At 53.1% G+C, this 15,087-nt stretch overlaps 1 protein-coding gene across 1 annotated transcript; it reads right to left on the bottom strand.

Annotated features, from left to right (window-relative positions):
• Positions 1-591: 591 nt before the first annotated feature.
• PLA2G2C (phospholipase A2 group IIC) lies at positions 592-14,567 on the bottom strand. The gene is given in 5 exon segments (XM_087858329.1): positions 592-2,667; positions 10,602-10,705; positions 12,009-12,109; positions 12,397-12,545; positions 14,465-14,567. Coding segments are annotated over 5 exon segments (618 nt in total). The 5' UTR covers positions 14,559-14,567; the 3' UTR covers positions 592-2,497.
• Positions 14,568-15,087: the final 520 nt, after the last annotated feature.

The following is a 15,087-nucleotide window of genomic DNA, read 5'->3' as shown; positions in this document are numbered from 1 at the left end:
AGACTGGCCTGGCCTTCTTGGACGACAGTCATTGCTCCCCACGCGGACCCTGTTCCAGCACATTCGGCAGCTTGCTTTGTGATTGCCTGTTGACTTGTGTCCCCCGGTCTGAGAGCCACTTGGAATCTGATGCGTCCTTTTTTCTCTGCTCTTAGCACAGGCCCTGGCTTGGAGTAGGGCCTAAGAGTGTACTTGTTGCCGGGTGAAGGGCTATCTTTCCAGGAAAGCAGGCTTTCCCAGTGAGAGTCAGCGACATCCCTCTGGATGCCAGCATGGGCCAATCCCCTCTACTTTACACATTAGGAGTTGAGACTCAGGGAGAAGAAGGCGGCCTGGATCTGTCACTGGAACCTCTGTCTTCCATGCTGAGTGCAGCTCTGGCCTGCTTCCTCCTCGGTGACAGATGGCCGGGTAGGTCCGGAGTCCTGAGCTGGCCTCTGCTGTGGTCAGAAACGTCCTAGAAGGGAGGTGCCTGGCTTGGACCCAGCCACACTAGTTCCACACCTGCCTTTCAGCAACCGCCTACCTCAAACCTTTAAGAACGTCGCCAATGAATGCCCATCGACCTCAAGCTCCTTTTTTGTGGTTGTAATTACTACTGCACATGGAGGGAGGGAGGGAGGGAGGGAGGGAGGGAGGGAGGGGGGAAGGGAAGGGAAGGAAGGAAGGAAGGAAGGAAGGAAGGAAGGAAGGAAGGAAGGAAAGATGAATTTACCACTCGGCTTTACCCGCTGAGCGAGGCAGAGCCCGGAGCCCCGGCTCCCAGACCCTCTGCTGACCACCCGCCCCTGGCTTCCTTTACTGTCTTCACATCAGTGACAGCATCACTCAATCCAGAGTTTAAGCGTCTGAACTTGACCTTCTAAAGGCTGCTAGGGCTCATAAAGTCCTCCCCAGGTTATTGAGACCTGGTTTTGCATGTTTCTTAAAACCTCTGAATCCCTACTGCCCAGTGCTGGTGGGGGTGCCCGATGCTCAGCGGGGGCTCACTAAATGTTTGTTGGATGACTGCGTGATTACTGCCCTCTGCGGGTTCTCTCTTATTATATGAGCACGGCTTTTCTCCTCCCAGAGCTACAAGGTACGGGTCAGAGGCCACGCCCACAATGTTTTCTGGCCTCCGGGTGTGGCACAGTGCTGAGAACCCAAGAGTTTCCATGAATGGACACCCGTTATATCAGTGAGCTACACTGTGTAACAGGCCACACCACACCTTAGCGACTGAGAATGGCAGCCTGTATTCAGCACACGATCCTGCAATTGGCCACTTAGCCTGGGCTCAGCCGGACCATTGTTTTGGTTCCAATGAGCTTGTCTTGTGGGTCATGGTCAACAATGAGTGGGGTTTGCCGACCCTCGCCAAGTGCTCTTCTGTGTCTGAGGTCTGAGGGAAAAATCTGGGCTGAAGGACTCTGGTCCCACCTGCCAGCGTGCAGCCCAGGCTTTCTCTCGGCAGAGCTTGGCGTCCTGGGAGAGTAGAGCACCAGGCCTCCTTGGCCTAGGCTCGGGAACTGGTAGAGCATCCATTCGTTCCACTACATTCTATTGACCAAAGTTATTCACAAAGCCAGCACGGAGTTCAGATTCAACCACTGGGAAAAACAGACTACTTCCTGATGGGCAAAGCTGAGCACTCCTTCACGAGAGGAAAGGATGCAGAGAGGTAAGGACGACTGTGGCCAATTTTGCATTCTGCCATGCCAGTTGGGCATTATAAAGAACAGAGTCTGCTCAGCCCAGGTCACACTGGTGTTCATTAGAGTTTAAGTCTGATATCACTAGGGGCTCCTGAATTTGGATGGAAATTTCAGGTCCCTCTGATGCCCTCTTCCAGGCCCTTTCTCCATCTCTGTGACATCTTCCTGGCCATGGCACCCACGTGACAGTGATGGTTGTGGATATCCTCATGCTCTGTCTCCAGGGAGATGGAAGTGGCATTATTTTTTCCTGCCTGAGGGATTTCAGAGAGCAGGACCTGAACAGAGGAGAAACAAAGTCCAAGCGCATCTCTTAGCTCCTTGGCTGTGTGCCATGACAGCGTTTGGCGGGATCCCTACTCTGCCCCCAGCTGGATGCGGGTTGCTTGCCCGGTTCCCAAGTCCGCCCTGCATCCTGATTTTGAAGGAGGGGTGGAGGGAGAGTTTAGGGTAGATCCTGCGTCCTTTTCCCCTCTTGGAAGTTCCTGGGTGGGGGGTTGGGAATATCTCTCCATTTCTGTCACCTGTTGGATTGCTTCTTAGCACTTAACGACTATCAGAAAGTGGTATTTATTTGTGTCTGTGTGTAGGGACTGTCTCCCTCCATCCGCATGCCAGGATTTGATCTTTCCCATTGCTGATCGGCTGCCCCCTGCTGTCGAGTGACAGAGGAGTACCCTCGGCCATGTGCTGAAGGGTGACTGCAGAACCAGGGCCTGTTTGGGGATGGCGTGAGAAGGCTTCTGGAAGGACAGGTGGCACTGGAGCCCGTGCTGATCGACGAGGGGGCCCGTGGCTGCCTAGCACTGGAACTTACGCCTGCCACAGCGGGGCCGGCTGGAGAAGAGCTGCTTGAAGTTCTTCTCGTAGGTGGGCAGGCTCTCTCTGAAGCAGTATGCAGACTGCCGGTCACACTCACATGCCCGCCGCCCACAGGGGCAGCTGACGCCGGGGCCGAGGGCACACTGACCTGCAGAGAGAGAAAGGGTCACTGGAGGCTCTCCTCGGTTCTAAGGTTGGGGAAAACAGGGACTTGCTGCAAAGGGTCAAGGGTTGAAAACAGAAAGGGAAGAAATTGGGAGTCCGTCTCCTGGGTCCCTGGTCACACCTAGATATGCCACGAGGCCTGGAGTAAAGAGAAGCCTGAAAGGAAATGGCTGGGCTGCACGGAGGGGTGCCCTGAGTGGGCACGCACGCCAAGGAAACGGGACCCACTTTCTCAGAACTCACCTCATACATCCAGCTGCTTGCTTGACATCTCGCTGGGACGTCTCAGGCAACTCCAACTTAAGGCGTTCAAGAAAGAACACTCGATGTAGCGCTCCCTCCACCCACCAACCTGTCCTTCACCCATGCTCGTGGCTCGCAAACGGCACCACCTCCTACTCGAGCCAGAAAGTGAGCAGCAGCCTGGGCTCCTCCCTGCCCTCCACTTTGCACATCCAGGCCACAGCAAGCGCCACAATGTCTCTGTTTAAAGTACTTCATGCTCCTCCCTCTTCTCTCCACCTTCCTGGCTACCACCCCAGTCCCTGTCACCACCTGCTCTTCCTCCCTAACCGGAAGAAACAAACAGGGACTGTCTTAAACTTTCACCCTGACCAGGTCCACTCTCCTGTTTCAAGCCCCAGTGCAGTTTCCTAGTACTGGGGGAAGACATCCAAATCCTCACCTGGGGCCCGAGAGCAGCCTTGCCATGATCCGAGCCTCGCTAACCCCTCCGTCCCCACTGTCCTTCACCCTGCTCAGGGCACACAGGCCTCTCTATCACATGCTTGGCTCCCTCTTGTCCCAGGGCCTTTGCTCTCACTGTTGTGTCTAAAACACTCGTCTCCAGGATCTTCAAGTGACTGGCTCCGTCTCCTCCTTTGGGTCTTGGTCAGATTTCCCCTCTTCAGAGAGGTCCTCCCTGATCCCCGACCTAGAGCTCCCTCCAGCCACTCTCCCGCACATCCCGTCTGTCTCATTCACTGTGCTTTGTACAACCCGTGCATCTCTTATGTGTTTACTTGCAAGTGTCTGTCTCCCCTCGACAAAGCGTGAGCTCTGTGAGACAGAGGCTTTGCCTGTCTCGGCCGTCACAGTATCCCCAGCATGCAGAACTGGTGTCGGCACATAGTAGGTGCTCAACCGATGGTCGCTGAAAAATGAATGCCGCCTCTGCCTGGACCATTGGGATTGAGTGTCTGCCCTTTGGCCGAGTCACCACTAGATGGGGATCTTTTATTTAGCTGTCAGAGCTGTAGTGCTCTGTGTGTGTGTGTTTTCTGCTCTCTTCTAAGGGTTGGGGGTGAGGAAGGGCGGCAGCCAGACTCCCGTTTGTTGATCATGGGCAAGTAAGCTTCAGTATCCTCATTTACAAAATGATGATAAAAACTATAATAGTGTCAAAAATAAATAACGGTGCCAGGCTCGTCGTGGGGGTTTTTGCGGCTGGGTACAGAGGGAGTGGTTTGGACATGGCAGGTGCTCTGTAAGTGCTTATGATGATGATGGTGATGCATCTGGGAAGAGGAGGAGCCCTTTGAAGTTGGCCCCAGTGCTGGCTGTCCTCTGTTTGTTTGCCTTTCTCCCTCTGAAGTCCAATTCCTGCAGCAAGCTGTCCTCCCGCATCTCCCCGGAGACTTTGGTTTCTCAACGCACGTCGACAGCCGTCCTACGCTTCAGCTGTGCCCTCCGTGCACCCTCACAAAATGCGCCAGGGATGTTCCCGCCCCTGGTTCTCGGCTCCTGCCACTCCCACTGTTCCTGACACCTGGGTCACCTTTGCCCTCCCACTCCCTCTTTCCATCTGTGAAAATCCTCCAGGATCCATCAAGCCCCAGCTTCCCCAGGAGCCCCTCCCAAGCCCCTGTCTCCTCCGGGTCTCTGGCCTCCCTCGTACCCAGCACACCCCTTGCTTCCCTCTGGGGTGGCCACTGTGGTCTCCAGGGGCCCACGTGGACTCATCGCTGGTGTCCTCGGGGGGCTACTTGGATGCAGGGCACTGCCCCCTTCAACCTTGCTCTCCTCGGGAAAGGGCCTGTCACTCACCCAGGGCGCTGTCACTGTGCCTCGACCCCCTCCTCTTCCTTGCCCTCTTTCTGGTTACCTCTGTCTTCTGTTCCTGTCTTCCTCTCTTCCATCTCACCTGTACTTTGTCCTTTCTCTCACTTCGCTGTCCCTTTCTTGCTCTGTCTGAGCCTTTCTGACACACAGAGTATCACCCTTTCCTGATGCACAGTGCGACCTCTAACGCCTCGCCTGGGCCCCAGGCCCGCTGGAACCGATCTTGAACAAGGGTCAACGGCTGTGGGCTATATCATTTCTGGAGCATCCCACAGCCATGGCCAGACGAGGCCAGTTGAGCCCTGGAAGGAGACGCAGCCCCGGCCTGAGAAATGTCTTCTTCGCAAGCCATCTTTCCCAAACCAGCCTGAATCCAGTTCCTGCGGCTTCCAGGTTGCTAGTGGAGACTCTGAGGCACGAACTGAGACATGAAGAAGGGAACTGGCGGCTTCGGGGCCGGCTTGCTCAGTCCGTGAAGTAGACTTCCACAAATGGGACGTGGCAGGACGCTGTACAGGAATGTTTGTCGCGGAGAACCCGGGCTCCTGCCAGGCCTCTACCTGCCTGTGCCCCGGGCTTCCGCCCTGCTCTCTAAATTCTCTCCCTAGGCCTCTGGTTTGGTTTCAGGGCTTTAAATGCCATCTGAGGGGCGCCTGGGTGGCTCAGTTGGTTAAGCACCTGTCTTCAGCTTAGGTCATGATCCCAGCGTCCTGGGATTGAGTGCCACATCGGGCTCCCTGCTCAGTGGGGAGTCTGCTTCTCCCTCTGCCCCTCCCCTCTGTCTCTCCTCCCTGCTCGTGCACACACACTCTCTCTCAAATAGATAAAATCTATTTATAAAAAAATAATAAATGCCATCTGAATGCCCATGACTCTTGGGTTCTCATCCCAGCCTGTGCTCTGGACTCCAATATGTTCCTGTCCACTTGACTTTCCCGTCGGGTGTCTGATAGGCATCTCGAACTCAAGAAGGCTCATGCCAAGTGTTTGCTGTGTCTCCCTAGCCTGTTCTTCCCCATCTGCACAAGCTCGGACGGCACCTTACCTACAGCTGCTCGGGCCGGGAGCCTTGGATTCCGTCTCTTTTTCCTTCCCACCCCGCATCTCATCCATCAGCAGCTCCTGACAACTGACCTCCAAAACACCCAGCATCAGACACTCCTCTCCTTCTCTACTCCACCACCCTGTGGCAGCTTCTCCCCAGTGCTCACTAATGGCTCCCCATCTTTCCTCCCTGGCTCCCCAACTACCCTGGACAGTGGCCAGAATGATCTTTCTAAAGCAAGAGCAGAGCATATCCTGCTTCAAACACTCTGCTGGCTTCCCCTGCAATGGAAGGAGAAGGCACCCTCCTCACCCGTCGGCCCAGCCCTGCGGACCCATTCCCCATGCGACACCAGCCTCCAAGGCCCTGCTGCCCTTTACCTCTGCTCTTGCCGCACTGGCTAAGTGCCACTTCCTTGCGAGGGCTTCTTCAGCCACCTGAAGTAGCCATCCTTCCCTCTCCCTGTCATCATCATTTTGTATCTGGTTGCTTTGTTGCAGCACTGGTCAATACCTGAGCGCACTTTATTTCTGATTTTGGGGGGCCTGACTCCCTCCCTGGAGGCAAGCTCCCTGGGCAGGGAGTTTGTCTTCTCATTGCACACCTGCAGCCCTAAACACGCAGTAAGCCCTCTATCCCCAGCTGCTGCTGCCCCACTGGCTGGACTTTTACCCTCTGTGGGGCAGCTTCCCAGGAAACGGGAAGCCAGTTCTCCACCCAGACCCACTGCCTGGGTTCTTTAGGGTCTCAGGCAAGTTGCTTGTCCCCGAGCCGGTTTCCTCAGCTTTCAAACCGGGAAACAGACACTTGCATTAACTATTTCATGAGTTCATTCATTCACTCATCAAACAGGTACTGAGGTCTTAACATGTGCCTGGCCTTCTAGGTACTGGAGGTACAGTTCTGAGCAAGCAGACCCCATGTTGCATAGCTCCCAGGGCGTCCTTCTCTGTGGGTTCTAATGAAGACGAGTGCCCCCCACACAAGACAGGCTTGTTCCTTGCTCCCCTGGAACTCACATTCTGGTTGGCGGGGGAGCGGATGCATAAACAAACAAGGTAATTTCAGGTAGAGACAAATGCTAGGAGAAAAAAAGGGTGATGTGTCAGCGAGTGGAGGTGTCGTGAGGAATACATTCAGTAATGAAGGAGAAAGAGCTTTGCAAACCACAAATTCCAGTGGTTACCATGTTCACCTTCCCTCGTTGGTGGAGTGAGAAGTCAGAGGCTCAGACATGGAGGTGTAAGTGGACCAGTGGCTGGAACCTGGTCTCTCTCTGCCTCCCATGACCCCTGCACAACACATACATGCCTATGTGGGTGGAGGGGGGTGTGTGTCTCTGCTGGCTAATCTTAAAGTCCCTTGCAAATGCCAAGTACTTATGTAAGCCCACTCAGAGGAGGGATAACAACCTTCTTGGTTGCTCGAGGGTGGCCTTCCCCACCTGGCAAATTGGCCCCAGGGCTTGAGTTATAGGCCTTTCTCTGCACTGATCTCCCAGTGACATTTAAAGACATGGACAGGCCAAGTTGTTTTTCTCCTTTCCCTTCCCTGCTCACAAACTGCATCCCGGATCAGCTGCTGGTTGCTAGGCAACCCGGGGCCAGGCTCTGGGTACAAGATTTCAGAATTTGGAGTGGGGGTGGGGGTAGGCAGTTAACCCTTTCAGCAGCTCTTCGAACGCAGTGTAACTGGGGTCGGGGGAGAAGCGCTTTTCTTCTCTAGGGAGTTAATGACATTAGCTTGAGGGGGTACAGGTGCAGGGGAGAGACTTCAGCGAAAGCTCCTAACAGTAATGAAGAAAATCCCAATGCTTTTCTGCAAAAGTAAAGGGGAAAAGAAAACTTCGGTGCAAAAAGAAGTCTCCTCTTCTAAAAGGAAAGGCATTACCTAGGCACCTGCTATAGGCCAGACTCTTTAATGGGGTTACTTCAGTAACTTTATGAAGTGCAGATTATTATCCCCATTTTACAGACGAGGAGACTAAGGCTCAGGGCAGTTGTGCAATTACCCAGCTAGAAGCGGTGGAGCTGGGATTCGGACCCAGCTCTGCCTGACTCCAAACATGTGCTGTCTCAGGGCCTCTTAGCAGGGGACACAAAGCTAGAACAGAAAGATCTGGGGCATTACAGGGGAGCCAAGTCCATCTGCCTTTTGCTGTCCCCTGGGCCGGTGCTGAGCATTCTGATGACAACAAGACTTGCATTTGTGGGAGCCCTCCAACCAAGTGCATCCCCCCAACACCCTCCTGGCAGCCCCATGACACTGGGGAGAGCAGTGTGAGGCAGGAGCAGCAGCTCTGGGACCAGACAACCTGGGTCCGACTCATGATTCTTCTTTCCCTGGCTGTGTGACCGTGGCCATCTCAGCTAACCTCTCTGAGCCTCAGGGTCCTTCTTGATAACCATGCCCACCTCAAAGGTATATCCTGGGGGTTAAGATTTTGGCTCTAGAGAATGCCAGGAGAGCAGGACCTGAGGCTGCCTTGCTCTGCGCTCCAGCCCCTGCACAGCGCTGGCCCTGAATGAGCATCCAGTAGGCACTCAAGCAATACTGGACAAGTAAATGAATGTGCCTGGGTCTGGTGTGTGGGCTCAGCAGACCCAGGATCAGAACCCAGATCACCCAGCTCCTAGCCCTGCTCCTGGGAGGTGAGGTGGGGAGGATGGGGGGCTGGCCTGGTACTCACTGGCTGGGTCAGCTGAGGAGGAGGGTGCTGATGTCCCGCTGGTGATGCGGAAGCCCCTGCCCCCTCCCCATGCTGACTCCCTAAGCAGAGCTCTGGACTCCGGGAGGTCCACTCAAGCTTTGGGGGCAACTTGTTGCCTGGCAGTGTCTGTGAAAAGGACAGCCCAGACTGCAGACCTTCTAGCCCAGCTCCTAGCCCCTTCCTGCGACTCCCCACCCCAACACCTAGTGGATGCCGAACAGAGGATGTTTCCGGGTGCCACCTCGGTGGGGGGGGGAGGGCTCCAGCCTCTCCCTCAGATCACTCTCTCCCCCATCTCCTGGAGTCCCAGACTGTGGCTCTGGCCCTACCTGGGAGGGGGAAGAGGGCTGCTAAAGAAGCTGCTAAAATAATAATAGTAATAATAATAATAATAATAATAATAATAATAATAATAATAAAGCAGCTGCCCCAGGTGCAGAGGGCAGAGGCTTGCCCCAAGCCTGGGACCACAGTGGGGCTGGGGCTCTGCACCTGCTGAAATTCTACTCCCCTTCTCAGATCACCTTTTCCCTTCTTTCCCCATCCCTGCACTTTATGGGGGCATCAGAGGACAGAGCTCCTCGAGGATATTTTCTCTAAAAGTGGTAACTTTTCAAGCACTTTAAGGTAACACTTGACATGACAGATGTTATGATCAAGAGGCAAAGAGATGAGAAGAAATCATATGGAAGTGAGACCATGAGCCAGGCTGAGAAGAGTCAGAGGCACCTTTTTTGTGTGTGCGCCCGTTCCAGCTAACCGCCAGGCTTGTCCCCCTGACTCCGGCCAAGCGGGGCCCAGAAGGGTGGGAAGAGGCAGCCAGAAACTCAGTCCCTGCCTCCGAGGGCATCACGTACCAAAGTAAAGAACACTTTGGGGGCAACCTCCCCCAGCCCCCTCCCCTTGCCCCCCCACTAGGGCCCTGATCCCATCCCATCCCCTGCACGTGGTCTGTGGGATCTCCCAGAAGACACACGGCTTTAGGTATGAGCACCGTCATGACCCGAGAGCTCCAACACAGAAGTCTCCCTGAACTCACGTGGGAAATGGGGGTTCTCCCAACGACAGTGTGCATGGGGGCCAGGGGCTGTGGAGGCTGAAAAGCAGACCGTCTGTCTTCCCATTGTGGGGCTCTGAGCCGCCAGCCCCCCAGCTTAGGTCTCACCACTGAACCAGGAACACCACATAGTCCTAACACTTGGCCAGTCTTGGTGTGTCCTGAGCTGGGGCCCTGGCATTGGGGGGGGGGCATTGGGGAGCCTGGGTTTTGGGTGCTGAGTACCCACTCTAAGGGGGAGATAAAGGGCAGGGAGGTGGTGGTTCCCTGACCTCAGGAGGAGACAGGTGAACTCCGACATACAGCCAAGCGCAAGTACACATAGGGAGAAAAGTGGATCGTGCAAGTCCACAAGGCCAGGGAGGAGGCCAGTTGCCCTAAGAGGCATTCAAATCACTGGCTCCACGGAATGAGTGGCATTCACAAGAAAGCTACAGCCAGGGACTTCAAATGTGCTTGCTCTTTAGACCAAACTTGCCCTACACACACCCACACCCCAGCAGCCCCAGAACATGCTCCGGGATATCGGGGGCCACTCCCCACCTGCTGGACACTCAGTACTTGCCTGCCCTTGTCCTTTGCCCTCCTCCTTGAAGGGCCTCGATGACACATGAGTTCCCTTCCCCGACCCCTCCTATTTACTTTTGTGTCCCCCCACGGCACTTACCCGTGCTTGGCATGTCCTCGCCCTAAACAAATATTTTTTCAACTGAAAGAAACTGAGCTGCTTTGTTAACACATGACAGACACGAGGAATGTTCTCAACAGCAACAGTTGCCAAGCAAAGCTGCAAGATTCAATGTAATCTCAAGTCAACAACTATTTACTGAGCAGGTGCTGTACCCCGGGCACCACGCTCCATGCTCCCCGAGGTGCTGGAGGTACAGCCACGGACAGGAGAGACTAGAGACCAAGCAAGGACACCCAAGAAGCTCCGATTCCTAGAATTGTCACTCTCCATCTCAAAGCACTCCTCTGCCAGGAGGGAGACATGAAGGAGAGGCCCAGGTTCAAAGCCATGTCCCTGCAGAGAGGGCTACTCACAGACCACGGTCCCGTTGGCGATGTGGAATTGGTAGCTGTTCAGCATGGGCTGGCAGCCGAGCTGCTTTAACTTCCCGTAGCAGCAATCATGTGCCAGGCAGCATCTGGGGGCCAGACCAGAGCAGGTGAGGGGGGCAGGCCCTGGGGCATCCATCAGTCGGGGCGGGGGTACCATGGGTGGAACCTGGAAAGGACGCCCCTGCCTCCTCCCCAGAGTGAGAAGGCATTGAAGATAAGGAGGTAAGTTCTTGAAAATATTAACAATATAAACATAACCACTAACATTTAGTGAGCCCTTTCTAGTAACTTCTGCTATCTCATTGGCTCCTCCGTGTAACCCCGTGAAGTGTGATTGTTGTCCTCATATTTGTAGGGAAGGAGATGAGATCTCAACAGGGGAATTTCCTAAAATTATACGGCTGGAAAATCACACACACACACACACACACACACACACACACACACACGGGGCTCAAACCTAGGTCCATGTGACCTGGTCATTCATGTAATGACTTTTTCCTGAGCACCTACTATGTGCCAAGCACTGTGATAGTCCCTGAGGAGACAGGGGTCAGCAAAAACAACCATAGTCCTTCAGTCCTTGTTCTCACGATGCTCAGAGTGGCCTGGGGAAGGAAGGGAGGACACCAAGAAGAGAAAACAACTGGGACAGGACCGGGAACTGGGTTCTAAGGACAGAAAAGCAAATGCTCTGAGCTTCAGTCCTTTGTCTCGCCATCCCTACCTGCGAGTGGGCTCTTTGCTGTTTGTCAGCTTTGTTTCATGGTGTTAAAATTGCCATCAGCCTTTGGGCTTGGAAGGAGAGGGACAGAGAGTCAAAGGTCCTGGACTTGGAGACAGGCAAATACTTGTTCCGAATCCTGACTTGGCCCCTCAAGGACTGGTGTGTTGTTAGGCTTTGCCGTGGTGGTTTAGTGGGTCCTCATGGTTGCTGCCTGTACAAGACGGGGTTGGTATCACTGCCTTGGCCTCTGGATGGAAGGATTAAGTTAGGCCCCATGTGCAAATCACTGATCCCAGTGCTCGGCACATGACGGGGGTTCCATCAGTGTCATTGCCCCCGTAGGGCTCTGGGATCCCTCCGGCTGGAATATTCCATGGTCTCAGGAGCCCAGCCGCTCAAGGGGAGTCCCCTTGAGTCCCAGAGGACTCAAGCTCTAGGAGTGACATTTTAGGTGCTGCTGCTGGGACATATTTATCCACTCGAGGTTAAAAGTGGGGAGACACACCTCGTTTCTTATTCCTTCAAATGAATGATGGGCAAACTACCCTGTCTCCTACTTTCCCTTGCCCTCGCCAGTTTATACCAACCTTCTCGGGACTCACGCTCCCCACCCCCACGCTGAAGAGTAGGCCTGGCAGCCACGTTGGGCCATGTGGCCTCGCCCAGATGGACAACTTTTCCAAACTGGGCCACGGGGATTCTCTCTCCCGGAATGTGGAATTCGGCCCGGGAGACAGCAGGGCAGCCTTGCTGTGGTCTAATCCTAAAAACTGGGTTGCTGAACGAAGATCACGTTTGCCGTGACGTTTGAGAATTGAAGACGTTTCTGGAGCTCTGAGCAGGATTGACTAGTTAATTTTCGAGGCCTGGTGCAACACGAGAAGTCGGGGCGTGTTGTTCGAACGCAAGGATTTCAAGATGTGGTTGCAGAGCTGCGAACCTCAAATGGGCTTCTGTCACTTGTCGTGCAAGAGTCCTGACACCCCGCCTCACCGCAGGCAGGCGCGGGGTTTCAATGCAAAAAGGAAAGCAGGCCTGGAGCCTCCGGACTCACCTGTCAGTGTCATCCACCGGGGTCCCTTTGCCCCCAAGGCCACAGTAGCAGCCGTATCCGTAATAGGAGAAGAAGGCACTCCGCCCTGTGATGTGTTTGACCATCCTCTGAAACTGCCAGAAGCTGCCATGGGCAGGGGCCATCACTGCCAGCCAGAAAATAAGAACGAAGACATGGGGTAGTGAGAACAGTGCCAGCCTGGCTACCCGTCCCTAGAGCGCTTGCATCCGGGACATCAGGAGACCCCAAAACATGCCCCCAAATACGGGCATGGCTGGGATCATCAGCCCCTTTCACCGGGGAAAGTAATAGGATCAGAACACTGTGTCCCACAGCCAGCTTCTTGCTAGCCCAGGAGGAGAACCCAGCCTCCACGACGTTCACGACATTACCATCAACTATGTCTTCCCCCGCCAAGTGAGAAACCACTATCCGAGGCAGAAACACCCTTGGGTCTGATGCAACATTAAAGGGAGAAGTTCAAAGCCAGAGATGCCAGTTCCTACAAATACCGTCAGGCATTTACAATCTCACAGGAGAAGCAAAACACTTAAGAAGCAGAAAAGATGCCCTCAATCTATTTTTTTTAATGGCAAATATACATGGACCCGGCAATTTTTACTTCTACAGAATGTTTATGAAAGTGGGGGAAGAATACACACACACACACACACACACACACACACACATATATACACACACACAGGGATGTTTGCTGCAACGCGTCCCTTGTGGTATCAAAAAATTGAACACCACCCACATATCCACTGACAGAGGGAGAATAACTAAATTGTGTCTTGAAAACATCTACTTTTAATAGCAATCTCTCCGGGCAGTGGGATTGAGGAAGTAGGTGGAGAAGAAGATAGACACCATTTATATACTTTTATGCTGTTTGACTTTTTTTTTTTTTACAATGCACATGTATTACTTTTCTATTAAAATGGTCAAAATATATGTGTGGAAAAGCCTAGAAGCATGTCTATCAAACTCTTAAGAGTGGTTACATCCGTGTGTAGGAAAAGGACTAGGGTCTGGGAAGGATGAAAAGTAGCTTTATCTTGCTATACTCACTTATTTTACTTTTTAATTACCCGCATATGTTAATTTTGCAATCAAATAACATGAAAACGTGAGCTTGAGGAAGAAACACAGAGACAGAGGGGTTTGGGACACGTTCACAGGAAACCCACGTGCAACTGTGGTTTTGTTGTCCTAAAGCACGACAGAGGGGGTGGAAGCCCGGGGTGGTCACTGCTGTCCAAACAGCCCCTGGAGAGAGGCCAGGGTCACCTCCGGCACTGATCTCGTGGAGGGCCAATCGTGGGGGCGGCGGAAGGGGTCCTCTCTGCATTTGGGCTTCTCTCCCCCCACCATGATCTTGAAAACTGTAAATCCCACCACGGACTAAAGGGAAAATGGGAGCTCCAGTTTTGACATTTTGACTTAGGGACGCAAAAGCTACACAGCAGAAACAGACAGAAAAATGGATCTGGAGAAATCTCTACTAATGAAACTCATCGGAGTCAAAGAGTGTTCCAGCAAACCCAACGCGGTTTGCTAGTAAGTTCTTTCTCACTGTGCAGGGGTGTGTTACCTGATCTCCTGGTAGCAATGACTTATAATTATCCATTATTCCATAAGTCACCATAAGAGAGACTTTCTGATGAGAACTAATTGTCCCTAAATTAGATATATGTCTGCGTTTTTGTTCTGGAATCTACATGACTTTAAACAAAGGCAACGGAAAGAAAAGAAAAGAAAAAAGGTTCCCGAAGGGGATATGTGGTAAAACAGTAGTCAAGGCCCTTTTTCTTAGCAAATGGTTAGCAACCTTTGATTTTCTTAAAGTTCTGTGAGGTCCCAATGCTGGGACCAACCCATTTTGTAGAAGAAACAGAAGGAGGAGGGCTTTGGTGGAAGCCTGTTCCACTCCTGATTCTATTTTGAGGGACACCTGATTTTCCCCTCACCTGATGCCACGTCAGGAGGGGCCGCCCTGAGACACAGACACCCAGACAGGAGGACAGAGCCCTGGAGCTCTCCCAGCTCCGTACTACTTACGGCAGGAGGCAAAGACCACGAGAATCCCGATGGCCTTCATTCCCGAGGACACCAGGAGGTCGGAGGCTCCACGATCACACCTTTCTCTGCTCATGAGGGGTCTGCCAGCCGAACTCCTGAAAATGACCAAAATGAGGCGAGGCCATGCGGGTGCAAAACCCCAATCACAGCGCAGGGCTCAGAGCAAAAGGATCTTTTTCAAACCTAATTATCTCTGAATATGATACCCCTTCTGGTATTTAGACCTAAATATAAAGATACGAAGGGCTCAGTTGTCTGAAAAGTGCAAGTGTTTCTTTTCTTTTTCTGGCAACATCATCCCTTCATCTCTTTCATTTTTTTTTTTTCTTTTGAGGAGTCAGTATTTCCTCTTGCTTCCAAGTTTAAAGGCATCCAGGGGGTCCATGATGGAAATTCCGGGCCAGGAAGTCTAGCCCCACTTGCACGGTGGGCCCCACTGCCCGTGTCTTCCTTCCTTGGTATCAGGTATCTCATTCAGGAGTTTAGCCCCTCTAAATCTCGGCTTCCCCTCCTATCAAGTGAGTCTAAGATACCTATCAGTAATTTCAAACATTTATTAAGAAGTTACTCAATGCCAAGTGCTGTTTTTTTTAAGGTCTTCA

The sequence above is a fragment of the Ursus americanus genome, chromosome 33, assembly GCF_024610735.1.
Source record: "Ursus americanus isolate L20-20 chromosome 33, mUrsAme1.1.p, whole genome shotgun sequence".
Classification (NCBI taxonomy): Eukaryota; Metazoa; Chordata; class Mammalia; order Carnivora; family Ursidae; genus Ursus; species Ursus americanus.
This window is presented reverse-complemented; position numbering and strand designations above follow the sequence as displayed.